Source organism: Acipenser ruthenus, chromosome 7, assembly GCF_902713425.1.
Source record: "Acipenser ruthenus chromosome 7, fAciRut3.2 maternal haplotype, whole genome shotgun sequence".
NCBI classification, from domain to species: domain Eukaryota; kingdom Metazoa; phylum Chordata; class Actinopteri; order Acipenseriformes; family Acipenseridae; genus Acipenser; species Acipenser ruthenus.
This window is the reverse complement of record NC_081195.1, coordinates 36,730,726-36,745,468: the sequence shown is the minus strand read 5'-3', so window position 1 is coordinate 36,745,468 and position 14,743 is coordinate 36,730,726. Positions and strand designations below refer to the sequence as shown.

The 14,743-nt window shown below is 38.9% G+C and overlaps 1 protein-coding gene across 5 annotated transcripts in view; it reads right to left on the bottom strand.

Moving 5' to 3' along the window:
- LOC117414940 (transcription factor ETV6-like) overlaps positions 1 to 14,502 on the bottom strand; it is a 42,481-nt gene extending 27,979 nt beyond the window's left edge. Inside the window, exons 1-3 of one of the 5 annotated variants that reach the window (XM_034024799.3) lie at positions 14,026 to 14,495; positions 9,593 to 9,646; positions 8,582 to 8,708 (exon numbers count right to left, since the gene is read on the bottom strand). In XM_034024799.3, the coding sequence (XP_033880690.2) occupies positions 8,582 to 8,618 (37 nt within the window). In that variant the 5' untranslated portion in view covers positions 8,619 to 8,708; positions 9,593 to 9,646; positions 14,026 to 14,495. Of the gene's footprint in view, positions 1 to 8,581; positions 8,709 to 9,592; positions 9,647 to 14,025 lie in introns of all 5 variants that reach the window. The other 4 variants (XM_034024800.3, XR_009329148.1, XM_059026857.1 and 1 more) reach the window with 4 other exon arrangements.
- Positions 14,503 to 14,743: the final 241 nt, after the last annotated feature.

Here is a 14,743-nt window from a genome sequence, read left to right as displayed (position 1 = left end):
CCTATGAGGGCCGTAAGCAAGTCCTAACTGTGCACTGCTGCTCATTTGCATCCTAGTTCCCTGCTGTACGTCACAGCTTGCTGGGATGAGCAGGAGCCAGGACCACAGACCCCCCTCCCCAGGGTGGAACAAGCTATAGCCTGCCATGCCGGGGGTTGTAGTGGGATGTGAACTCACTACTCCGCAGAGGAGGAGGAGGAGGAGGAGGAGAAAAGGGGTTGATTACAGATTAGAAAAAAAAAGAGGTGACGTTGAAATAAAAGAAAAAGAGTAGATTTAAAAGCCCTGGATTGTAACAAAGGAGTGATTTATTAAAATCAGAGATCAAAACAATACATGCGATTCCCAAGCAACTCCCACCTGCTTACCCCGTTACTGTTATCGTCTGTGGCGAAAGAGGGAACCAGTCCATTATGAGAGGGTCCGACCCGTTCATTTCTATACTCTTTTGTCCGCTATAAAAGCTATTTATTTACAGATGCATGGATACGAGGATGTCATTCATAAACGCATATGAACAGAAACTGGGGGCCACTGATGAGAGGTTTGTCATGCACTCCTAATGTCTCATTTCTATATTGTAAAACAAAGATTGGTAGTGTGCCACCTAGTCTTAAAAATGTTTTAATATTGTTAGGAAGTTAATCTAGTAGGATTATATCAATGTTTATTTGTAAATAAGTAATGTAAATGCATTCCACAGTACCTGGAAGTGGAACTATATTTCTGAAAGAACTCAAGAGTATCAGATTATAACCACATCCAATCACAGACATCTATAAGAGGCTAGGACTGTGTGATCAGTTTGGTGAATATCAATGAAAAGTCAATGGCGGTTATCGTGTTCACCATGTAGTGTGACGGACAGATGGACGCGATCGGCACAGAAGGTCCCTAATTTGTTTCCGATATGGAAATCAATTAACCATTTCAGCAATAACAGTTTGTGCTTTCATTCCCCAATCTACATGAAACAGCAGCACCCAGTCAACTGCAGAATCAATCCAGACTCAGCCAAATGTGGTTGAGATACAGAAGCTCTCAATACCACTTCACTCTACAGTACAGAAATAGCAGAGTGGAGAATAATGCTCTTTTTTCGTTTTCTTTTTTTTCTTTTTAATAAACAAACCGCCGAGGGAGGGAGTATGTGGGGAACAAAAATATGTCCACATTGTTTGCCCAGTGGTGTGTGAAAACAGCTTCCCTTTCAGAAACGGTTCATTCAGGAAGGCACCATCTGCCCACTCAGGAAATTCCTTTATCAAAGCCAGCTTCCAGGGTGAGAATTTCCCTCAGAAACACAGAGCACAACACACTCCTTTGAGCAGGGTCATTGGGCCAGACTGACACCCCCTCAGCACAGCACAGCACAGCACAGCTTCTTAACCCTTTGCGGTCCTATGTCGGACCAGGTCTGACATTAAAATTTTCCCTTTCCAGTCCAATGTCGGACCCTGTCCGATATCATCAAAAAGACGTAAAAAACAAGTCTGCAGTCGTTTTTTCTCCGGAAAAAGCCAAAAAAAAAACCATTCAATGGCCGAGTAAGACAGATAGGAGCCGAAAGAAAAAAAAAAAACAAGGGGCGGATCTGAGCAATACACATAGCCCCGACACCACAGAGATAACACGGACATAAACAAACAAGAGAGCTGCTTCTGCATCCAGCACTCAAAGAATATCAGACATTTGCAGAGATTTTTGAGATGTTATAGTAATAAAATAATGACTTGGATCGCATTATTGAGGAGTTTGATGATAAAATGAGTGATCAGGAGATGATTTATCTGTATGCACAACTATGAAGAGGTATGTGAAAAATACAGCGAACAAGGGGTGGGGCGGGGCTGGAGATGCAGTACTGAGTATCCTGTTGATATGCAGTGCCTTTTAAAGCCTGTTAGACAGTTTCAGCTTTTCAATTAATTTCTTAAAGAGAGTGTGGGGACAAATACTCAAACAAACATTGCTTGAAAAATAACACCAAGATCCATCCACCCCCCCCCCCCCCCCCCTCCAACTACCACCCACAAAACACCTGCTTTGCTTAGCAGCAATGCTGTTCCTTTTAAGCTCTGTATGACTTTCAGAAACACAATTATCTGTAAAAAGGTTTCAGTACAGTAATTGATCAAGGCTAAATAAATGAAAGACACTAAATGAAATATCACGATAATCAATCTCAACCACAGCACCAGCACACTTGGTGTTGCAAAACTACGATGGACAAAAACTGTCAATGGTTAACTGCAGAACCCAATTCCTTTTGCTAAGCTTGATTCCTAGTTCTGAAAGAAGCACTCATGAAAGTATCCTTTTATTGTACATATTACTCAATCCTTTTTCAACCAGAACCACAAAGCTCCAACCAGTAGCAGCTTGTCTGGAGAATCCTGGCATTTATGGTTCTTCAGACAAGCTCAAAGCAAGTTCAGTGCCAGGTAAAGGTTTAGAGAAAACTCTGTATTGCAGCCAAGGAACCAAGAACCACACAGAATGAATGCAAACCCCAGAATGCAGTAAGAGAATTGTTCAATACCACTTGACGTGATCAACTCTTTAATTGATGGATTATTGAAAACACCACTGCTTTCCTCTTGCGTACTTGCAACATCTCTGCATTCCTTAATGCAACGACTTCAGTGGAGACGACACAAGCCATCTGTATATTGTGATCTAACTCTTATGCATGGCAACCTCATATAGAGACTAAAATACTTTTGGTCTTTATATTGCAGACGCAAATACATGATAAAGAAAAACTGAAAAAAATGTCAATTAAAAATATATGTATTATGTGTCCAAAACTTCAATATTCCAGGCACGACAGGGTTAATAGCTTTACGAAAAAAGACCATTAACAAAAACAAATGCAGGTTTACCATAACGCGTACGTCTTCTTTTTCTGCAGGAAAACGCGTGACTTACGAAATAATTTACTGGCAATGTTTTGTTTGCCCCATGAACTTAGGAGACACATGTCTGAAAATATTTAGCCTTTCTAAGAGCCAAGCTGACAAAGGGAGTCTCTAATTAAGCCTGTGCATGGTTTTAATTTCTTTTAAACTCATGAGTCTGTGCATTCACATATTTCTTAGCCTTCAGCTTCCAGTGTTGGGTCACACACCCTCATAGCTAGATGAAAATTATAACGAAATGCCAAGTTAAAGAGTCATGCAAGGAACAAGCCTACAGCATCAGGGTGGATACTTGCCCAGTAAAACCTGACTCATGTCTCCTTCCAGTCAGTGAAACGTTTGCACTAAAAATTAAGAAAAGAAAAAAAAAAAAACACATTCTCCACCCATTCATTTCAGCAAAAGCAATGAATCGGTTACAGATTTTAAGCATCAAAAAAACAAGGTTTCAATATTTTCTTAAAAGTACGTTTTATCCATAACTTCAAAAACACTCAAAAAGAAATTGAACTTAAAACTAGAAGTCATGAAAATGAACGTTTTGGCTCGTGCCTTCTTCAGTGCAAACACTAGTTCGTTTCTTATTGTTTTTTATACTGAAGTCAATATATCTTGGCCACTGCTATCGGTATCACCTTCTGAAAATACAGCACAGAAACCAAGACCAGAGGACACAACTGAAAAGTAGATGGGAACAAACTTAGGACAGAGAATTGGAGGCACGTCTTTACACAGAACAGCATCTTATTGGCAGCAAAGCATGTCAGTCACTAGAGGAAGCAGCTGGTTGGACACTGACAGAAAAGGGGACCATTTCAATCTCCAGGTGAAACTACTAAGGAAATGCAAGACTTCTTTCTTTAATCTAGTGTAGTACCAGATATCAGGCTTTAAAAAGTAGATATGTTTGCTAAAAATACAGTTTTCTTTTGAGATCTATATAGTGAAAGGATATGTATTAGCATGGAGATTCTAAGGATTTTTCTTGTTAACTACAATCAATTTACCAAGCATTTTCTCCAAAATTATATTAAAAAAAATAATGATAATTGACGTCAGAACCCTTTCTAAAAAGCATCCTGAGCTGGTTACTGCTGGGTTAAAACACTAATAGATGTTTTATTATATATTTCCACTTGGAAACTTTATTATCCAAAACTGTACAATACACAGCATGTGAACAAGGCCAGCAATCATTTCAGAATGCAGCAGCAGCAGCAACAGTGCAGCGTCACTCGCTGATAACAGCAGAATCCAATCCCGGCAATTCCCTTTTCCAGACGTTGTAAAAAAAAAAGTAAAAGACCCGATAAACTCCGAAAATTAGGCCAACTACAAGAAGCATGAACATTTCTACACAGAAGAGGGGAAAAATAAAGAGCTAAGAGCTTATAGATACTAAAAGCAACTTCATAAACAATGACAAATGTAACTTGAAGGCACTGAACAAGACTTCCAGTCAAAACATTTGCCATTGAATTTAACCCATTAAATACCAAATTACTTTTACTTTTGGAGAAAAAAAAATTAAAAATCAGAACACAAAACAGCATTTTTGTAATTTGATACATTCTAAACCAATATTTCTTCAACGAAAAAATGTGAATCCTATGTTTTGTCTACAAACTGCTGCGTCCTATTCTGAGGAAAGTCAAGCTAGACGTGATCCTGTAATCAGAGCAGTGACATTTCACACCGGCTGTGAAGCTCAACACATAGAAAATTGAGCTTTATCATCACTGCGAGGAAAAAACACCAAGAAATTGATTATTGTTTGGCTACAGTTTCTTATTCTATATCAAGGTGTCATAAAAGCAGAATTAAGTGTTACATTTAGACATAACTTTTTGCATTTCTCATACCAATATAGTTATAGAATGTAAATAACAGGTAGATGCCAGTTAAAAATGCTCCAAAAAATTACAAAGTAGCCTTAATAGGTTAAGTTTATTTTATATAATAATACAAATAAAAAAGGGGAAAGTTCTATTCTTTTAATATTTGCCATTGCCCCTGCCAATCTAAAAGCCTTTCAAATCAGCAGAAGCTGCAGACCCCTAGTCCCTTTTCGCAGCACAGTGACTCACAGAGGGTTAAATCCGAACAGCATTCCTCTCGTCTCAAACATGAATAATTGAAGCCGGTTACAAGCAGCTTCCTTTCCAGGAAATCTTGAAGCAGGAAGTTTGCCATCTGCTCACTCAGGAAATTATTTTTGGGAAGCTTCCCACCAGCAGAATGCAGCGTCTCTGCAAAACTGAACACTGACCAGACGTTGCAACACAGGGCAAAGTCGAGCAAAAAAAAAACACGACTGTCTGTTTATAACCACAAAATTAAAACAAATAATAATGATCAACATTACTGCACACAAGCCTCTAAACTCAGACAGGGCTGCTCAGTGCACTTCAGAGCTACAGTTTGCAACTTTGAAATAAATAAATAAATAAATACCGTATCACAAATCCTTCTAACTGATCAAACAACCACATGGTTTTATTAAAAGGTGCAGCGATACCATTTTAATATAATGTTGCACATCTTTTAAAAATGCACCATTATGAAAATATTCCGGGTTCCATGTTCTGTTTTGCGGGCCTAAGCTAAAACAGAACACGCAGTGCATGCAACAGTCACACCCCCAGGGCAGAAAGCTTCAAGGAGGGAGGAGACTTGTTATTCAGTGCATTCCAAATGTGGGACAATGCTACAGAAGAATAGACAATCAAAGGAGTATTTATGACAGGCATTATTATACATATATTGACAGCTTTCAAGCCAGCCTTGGGACATCACACAGAGGAAATCGTTTTCCTGTGAACTGTCATGAAGTTACTTTTGGAGAGAGAAACGTATTGAAAGGTTTGCCTACTGTATGCCCCGTCTCCATTGAATTGTGTCCCTATGTGTTCCCTATCTAAAACACAGTAAGAGAGAGCCCTCTGTCCTTCCTGAAGAATTTGCATTGAATTTCCTACTGTAAGCAAACTTCATGCAAAGCAATTCAACAAAACTGGGCTGTTTTTTAAACTTGCTTCCTAGAGCTACAGTGCAGACCCTGCAGTAGGTTTTACTGCTCCAACTCTGACCAGAAAATACCAAGAAAGTATACACCGGGCCACGGCTGTGAATATCACATAGAACTAGACCACCATCATCATACAGGTCATTTAATACAGAATTTGTATTATTTACATACAGTAAATGAAAAAAAGGTTTGCTCTATATTTCTTCCTACAATGCCAGATTAGACTATGCCCAGCACTGCATTTTTCACTGCAATCAGGAACAATGTTCTGTAGGTTACTGACTCATCCATTGAAAAAGGCTTGGGGAGTCTCTACACAGCCTTCATTTATAAAACCCTGCAATGCACCGAGTGTGCTGTATGAAGCCGGCTGAAGTTGTGATTTATCACTGTATTTTGGGCACTCCTAAAAATAAAGGATCACCGCACAATTCAAACCCTTTGTGTGGTTCGTGTGTGGATGAGCTTGGAGTGACGGACATTCACGGATGAATCAGTACCCTCCCTGCTTGCTTTGCAAGGGATTTCCAATTGAGCCTGGCTGTCCTGTCCCTGCCGCCTTGGACTGTACACCTGCAGAAGATCCTTTCAGTGGTTCACACTCCTGAGAAAACTCTTCAAAAGGAGGACCTGAGGACTGGGCAGCTGAAACTTAAAGGGAAACTTTCCAAGCTGCCCATAATCAGAATTATTAGTGTTGGGACAAATATTAGAATATACCAACTAACACTGCTTGAAATGAAGTCAAAATTATACCATCCAAAACTATTAAACACTCTATAGAGCTGAATTTAGAAATGCTAAAAGAAACTTAATAAATTCAACGAGAAATGTTTTAACAAGAAGACAGTGAAAAAGACTTTGACAAAACATTCATCCTTGAATTTATTTAACTTTCTTTTCGCATTTCTGAAATTAGGCACACAAAAAAACACGATTGTGTTTGTTCCTTTAACAGAACTTATAAATGACAGTATCAAAACAGAAATCACAAATAAATCAAAGGACGCCCCTTCTACTGTACAAGAGTGTGTGTTCTTAACCCTGACTCCCTGCATAGATTAAATACTCCTCAAATACATGCAAAATCATACAAAGAACAGAAAAGAGATTTGTTTCTGAACAGCTGTCAACCAATGCATCAAAACAGGGAACTTTTTCTGTGTTTCATTTTAATAAACTGCTTTATAACGCTCAAGTTTTAAATACTTTTCTGTTAAGTCCGGCATACAAATGCTTCATGCCAAATGCTACTTTCTGTCTGCAGTGGATTTCGAAGGACAATTGGAGCAAGCCTGAACTTCAATAGAGTCTTGGTAAAAGATGACGTATATGAATTATGCCAATAACTTACACACCCCACCACGGCTGTGAATACCAGTACATTATGCCAATGAGCAAGTCACATCACAAGCGCTGTAGTACTCAAAAATATGAAGATTTTGAAAGAACGATGGAAGACTGGGGGTGTGGCTTTTATTTCCCATTTAACCCAATCAGAATCCTCGGAAGACAGTTCATTTCAAAGCACACTTAATCAGCTCTGAAGCTGGTGTTGATGGTCGGCACTGAGCGTGTGCAGAGATGCCTCTAGATTACACACACGTCAGCTGTGGTGGCAGTGCAGGATTGTGGGTTAAAGGTTAATCAAAAAAGATTCACGCACATCACTAAATGCATGAGTCAGTTTATATAATAATATCGGCTTTAACCCTTGGTGTAGCCAGGATTTGCTTATCTCAGGAGAGTAGGAGTGAGTTAAGCTCAGTTTACCTGTGTATACCCTTGGATCATGAATCTAAACTTTTATCAGTATAACTTAAAACACCAGTCCTCTAAATGTCTCGGTTTTGCTTTCTGAGCTATAGGTTAAAGGGTTAACTATTGTATGATGTTAGCAATCATTGTTTTTCTACCGATCACTTCTTTTTTAATATATAATCTGCGTTTTCCTGGCTTTGAGCTTAATCTGATCTTGTCTGGAAAATCCTAAATGCCAGGACTGAACAGCCTTCCATCCAAATCATGTGACAACAAGACTCTGCTAGCTCAAACGTATGTACATGTAAAGCATGTGGGACTGGCAGAGTTTAGAGGTCAAACTGTCATGGAATCAAAGACTCTTCAGTCCTGGTACCTAGGGCACTCCAGGCAAAGGCAGGTTCAGAGAATAACAGCTCAACACAGTAGCAGAGCATTGAACAAAACCCAGAACTACTCCAAATGACTGCAAACCCCATAAAAAAGAAAGGAAAAGCAATTCAAATGACACTGAAGCTACTGACTCTAAGGAAAGTAGTCTCTTTTTGTTAGCTACTTAAAGTCTTTTTAATGAATGAAATGCAGCCCCCTCACCTGAACACCAGGTAAAATTAAATACACCATAAAAAAAAACAACAAACAAAGCGTCCCTATGAACTTTAAAATCAACTTCTCTCTCGTCACTGAAAGCAGTCAAACAGGTATTGCATGGCTCCTTTCTCCTTCCGATCCCCGAGGCAGCGTGTGTGGCTGTGTGTGTGTGTGTGTGTGTGTGTGTGTGTGCATATGAGTCTCTATGTATGGCTGTGTCTGCGTGCGTGTGTGTGGCTGTGTCTATGTCTCTCTGTGTGTGGCTGTGTGTTTTACTCACGCAGGTGTGCAGGCAGTCTAACAGGCTCTTCCTCCATCCTGCTGGCCCACAGTGTTGGAACATGTACAGGAGAGGAAGTGGCGCTTGGCAGAGGGCTGCTCGGAGGTGTGTACGAGTTTCTTTCCTGCTGTGGAGAAACAGACAAGCTCTCCTTAACAGCATACCCAAAATCACAGCCCAGAAATGAGCACAGGTTATTATTTATACAGTACATAGGCTATTAGTTATGGAGTTTATTATGTTTTCAATTTTTGGAGTTTGTAAAGGACAAGGGTCTATAAATGGATAAATTATTCTTACAAGTGACACCCAAAAATGAAATATTTACTAAGAAAGTTAAAGGTGATACAACTTCCATAGGAAATATGTTATTTCCATCCATCACTCGAAGGCACAATTCTTATCTTCTAGACCAGCGGTTCTCATAATGGGGGTCGCAGAAAGGTTTCACGGTTACCCTTTATATTACAGAGTTTGTTAGATAAAGTGTATTTAAACACTGTCAGATTAAGAATTCTATAGTCTCTTTGCTTTATGATTCATGTCCAAGTTTATTGAATCTGAATTCATATATTTCTAACATATATTAATGAATGTCTTTTTTAATAGACTGAGACCACTGCGAGGCCCAGCACTGAATATATTCAGGTCAGGATTATAGGACTTGAGAGGGGAAAGCGTACTGCCGTCCACCCTTGTGTCAAAAGTCCCAAAACAAAATACAATAAAAAATAAAATACGGTAGAAATCAATTTTATAAACACCTGCTGTTGTGGGAAATAAACCCTACAATAAAATTCACAAACCACAGAAAGTGTAATAAGGAAACGACTGTTTGATTAGCTGATAATAAACACTTCTAAAAGGTGTTGCCCTTGTTATCTTGCAGTTAAGTCTCGTAAGAATTCACAACTTCAAGGCATCTTACAAACAACACAGCAAAGTCAGACAAATGCAGGCAAACCGGTCAAACACTGACAGATGAAAACCACAATGGAGTCTATTACTCACCTTACTGCATTTCAAATGAGCAGTTTCCTTTACTCAAACTGATGCTTTTCTTTGCTGTTTAAAATAAATAATAAATAATCATTTTAAATGATCTTTTATTACACATTTATTGATATAAAGTGGGTCATGATATAAACCAAGTCTCACATTTGCCTATGACAGCACATTACGGGTGTGTGAAACAGTGAATTTAAGAGCAGTGTTTTAATACTGTACATTATGTGATTCTTTACATTTACAAATGCATATAGTTTACTACAGGACAAACACGTTTTGCATCATTAACTGGAACAAAACAGTTTGTGTCATTATCTAAAAAGGCATGAATTGTTGACTGATGACAGCTGTCAAAACTTGGTGTTATTTTTGTGTGCATTTGTTTAAGACTGACTTAAAATTTGGTTGGGTAGGTGTTTTGTAACTGAACTGCACCCCACGCTGCCGTTACCGTTACTGTTACTGCCGCTAATGAGAAATGGTGGTAACTAAATCATTTATCTGTGTGAGGTCTGTTTATGTAAAAATGTTAAAGAAAAAAGCAGATTATATTTAATAAAAAAAATGTATGCAGTTTAAACATGATGTATACTATACTATTATTTATATAGACAGAGATAGATTATATATATATATATATATATATATATATATATATATATATATATATATATATATATATATGTTTGAGCTGTTTTCTTAATGTGTATCTGAAATAAAATGATGTTTGTGAAAAATAAAATGAAATATTATAAAAAATAAATACTCACGGCTCTATTTATACGCCCTGCTGGGGGTTGAGTAATGATAGTGTAGAGACTGTGAGAGTAAAACGACTAGAAATGAAACCAGCATATAAGATTTGTGAGCTAGTTTTTTCCTCTAGTTTAAGTCTGTATTTCAAAGAGATTTATTTGTACCTTTTATTGTTGTTATGGACTATTCGGCTGTCAGTGTAGTTGCTGTTCTGTCTCGATGGCGCTGTGTCTATTCATTTTTAGAAAGGGAAACGGTGATGCAATTTAATTGCAGTTTTCTAATGTAGTGTAGGTGCTGTGAAACTCAGGAAAGAGCAGAAATGCAGCACTCTGATTGGCTGAAATGCTTTACAGCATGGCGATGCAGAGTCGTCATCGGGACGAGAAGGGGCATTGGGTGTAGCTCAGTTGTGCACATCATGTGAAGATTTGTGGGGGTGCTCCTGGCTATCCACTTTGCAACAGCACTGGTTATAGTAGTGCTGCACTTGATTCATGGGTTTGTAGCGATCCTGCATTTTTAAAAGAGTACTCTGTCCATCATCTTTACAGACATCTCGAGGAGCGTGATGTGTTAATTAAGCTATACTGTGGCACAAAGGGCGTGCGTCGTTGTGAAACTACACATGCAACTTTGTACGATACCATGTATTATGTAAAGAACTTTCCCTACTCATCGGTACACAATAAATCGTTGCACCCCTACTGCAGATATCATTTGTAACCCCTGGAGGCAGGGGAGTGTTGCAGGGGGGACAGGTTGATTGTTACACTCTGGTGTACCAGTGCTCCACTCTGATATTTGGCAGAATCTGCCACCGAATGAAAGTGTCACAGAACAGAACACCCTGCAAAGTTTATGAGAAACACACTACATAAGTGGTCTTTCCTGGGCAAGGGTAGGGCTGACTGCACAGCAGCCCCTAGGGAACGGCCCAGCATCCTATTCTTGGTTCACAAGGAACCAGGCAGCAAGCCTAAAAGCCCGCTCAATAAGAGTTAAAAACAGTAAAACAAGCTCTTGGGTATATTGCAGATGTAAGCCTTTTTCCATGAAAGAGATGCTTAATAGCATCTACTGTACATTTTCATCATCACAACATTTAATTTCTCCTCTGTTTAAGGCTCCTTTATGGGGGTCCTCTATCATTCTCGGAGATCGCTGACCAGGCCGGCGGGGACACACAACTGTACCCGGGCCCAGCCCCCAGCTCATTTCTGAGCCCACTTTAATGACAAAACATAAAAAATATATATGCACCTACTGGGATTAGAAAAATAAACCTTAACAAGGTTGTATTGGCAGACTGTCAATCAAAACACAAATTCGCAAATCAGAGCCAACAGATTGTCTATCTTGGGGCGGGACACAGAGCAAGCCCTCTGGCAATAGGTCAGTGTTGTTATGGTCATGTGATTGCTCTGCTGGCAGATGTGATACAAAAATGACATGCTTTTGGGATATTCATTTGTTAAGTGTGTTCATAGAATGTTTTTTGTTTTGCTCAGGAGTTGTACTGAATGAATTTGTACTATGGGTTGAGTTGAGATGCAGACGTGTGGTTTTTTTTTTTTATAGAAATGTTTTCATACTAACTTTTGTACTTGACAACATTTAGAAATCCAATTGATGCCTATGAGTAATATGTTTTTGTGACTCATTTGAAGCTATTAATATGTGTCACTATTAACTAAATCGTGTTATAAATGAAACTGATTAATCTTGTTACATGCAGTAGTCCAGCACATTTTCCAGTTTCATACAACACACATGATGACCTTAAACCTACCAAGGTTCATTACAGTACAGCGGTCATTTTACCCTGATCACCCATCCTTACCAGGGCACAGTAGAATTTCAATGTTTCATTAAGAACTCGCTCTTAAGATGAGGGAACACAAAGTCACTTTTTCAGGAAGAGTGGTTTGAAACCTGGTTCCAGGAGACCTAGTTTAAGACAGCCTTGCTGTATCAAACCCCAAGTCTCCCCTGGTGTGCCAGGCAGTGGCCTGAAACCTAGTCTCCTGAAACCAAGTCCCAAACCACTTTGTGTTCTCTCATCTTAAGAGGGATTATTACACAGTGGTAAAAGTTTTCTTGACCTTGATATACGTTTTCTCCATGTGTGATAACATTTGTATCATTTGAAATCTTGTGTCAAGGGCTTTGCAACATGGAGTCATCCTAAATGCAACTGGAGTTCTATTTGGAAAGAAACTTTTTATGTTTCCAGCAAAAACAGCATGGATGCAGACAAACATGGAGCAGAGGGTTGTATAATCTGGTACCTTTTAGTTTAAAAACAAAGGCTTTTGAAATGAAGACTTCTACTACCCAATGATAAGAGCAGTAGAGTAGTGTACAGTGAATTAAAAGAAACTGAAATCGGACCAAGGGAATTTATTGTACTGTTTTCTGTTTTTAAAAAAAATCAAATAAATACGACTGGTAATTCGCATGAAAATGGGCTATTTTATTTCCTAATTTTGGCATACCAACTGTAACTCTAGAAAACACCGACTTTTCTTGCGCAAGTACGTTTCTTAAAGCGATTTTATTAGACTTTTTTGTTAGATGAAGTTTTGTATATTTAAAGTGTTGTTGATGAAGAAATTGCCAAAACATTCTACAATCTAATAGTTTTCGGGTAATCGAATATCGTGTTCGTTTAATAACTTGGTGTTAAAACATGCATAGACGGGTCATTTTCAAGCGTGGTGTATTTCCCTAATCAATCAAGTGTGCCTTTTTTGTTATCAATTGAAATAATAAGCAGTCTGAAAAACCGAGCCATTACAAAAACGATACAAATGTCTAAGAATGCATTTTGTCCAAATAAATTGCGTTGGTAGCCCAAACATGGACAAGTACGATTATTTTTAGTAAAATACATAAATAACTTCTCGTTCGTTTTAATTTACAGAATACGATGAAACACAGGTGACTGTATACAGGTGTTACGCAGATTTTTGTATCCCCATAGAATTCTGTATCCCGCATGATTCCATGCCTGTGCAGATTCCTGTGTCGGAGTCCCGCTGTGTTCTCAAGCCCTGCCATGGGTTCTGCTGCAGTTTGCAACAAATATTGAAAACAAGACCAAACTAATTCTGTAGCGAAACAAAACAGCACATTAACACCACTGATTCTCTACAGTGCGCTCAGCCTCCTGCGTCGCTCAATACACGAAACCCTTGATTAAAAGTAACCTTATAAAAAACGGTATTTTCCTTTTAAAACACATTTTAATTTTATTACATGTGAATACCGTTCAGAAACATCAAGCGTTCACTTACAGTGATCTTAATCTACGCAGGCGTCAAATCTAAGGGGATACAGAAATCTATGTAACACAGGAGTTCGGATTGAACTGGACTGTGGTTGCCAAATACACCGAACGGTAATGTTAAGACAAAACCGTGAACTAAACCAATCGTGCGCAAATTCTTCAGTCAAGGTAAAAAAATATATCCGTATTTGCTTTCATGATTGGAAACCATGCCACTTGCGGCTCGTCCAGCTTTGTGTACATTATTACTTAAGTCTCCAAACCTACAACAGATGACACCTAAAAAAAACATCACGACAGCAAGCAATAATCAAACTAAGTGTTTATCCAAAGCAGAAAATGTATACTCAAAAGAAAAAGTGAATCGGGTTTAGGAACCCGTCAATACCTTTATTATAAGTTGGAGATGATTTTCAGACATGTCTCGTAACGCAGTTTCAGGAAGTTCTCCGGTTTTATTTTCTCCCACTTTCTTCTTCCTTTCCCTTTTTTTCCTTTGAAATATACCAGAAATTCATTTACATCCGTCTTTCCGTGGCAGTAACGTTACTGCTCGCAGAATGGGCGCTCACATATAAACACGGGTGCGACTACGTTTTGATAATTTGCTGCTTTGTAATATGCAGCAGCATCCTCACTGCGCTGTTTCCCTGTCAAATGTGTTACATTTTGCGATCTGTCGCTTTGTCGCTTGCTGTGTCTTCCTGGAAGACACACACAGACTGACAGGCAGAAAGCGGTTCACGCACTTAACCGTGGTAGAAGTGCCGAGTTGGCGTGTGTTCCCAGCACTGTGCACTCTCTCTTAAAGGGGAAGGCTATCCAGGAAATGACCTCTCGAGTTACAGCCAGGCTGGAGGAAATGGGGAACTGAAGATCGCTTTAAGCTGACTCGCGAGTCCCTCTGCACACACCGGCGACGGTTTGAGAAAAACAATCCAGCGCCATGAAAATGCAAATCTATCGGTCAACGGTTGTTGAACGCTGCTCAATTGGTAGGCTGTGATTCTCGGGAGACATTGCATTTGGGAAGCATAAGGGAAGCATATTTACATAATTTAAAGAGAAGCAGCATTTATTTATATATATATATATATATATATATA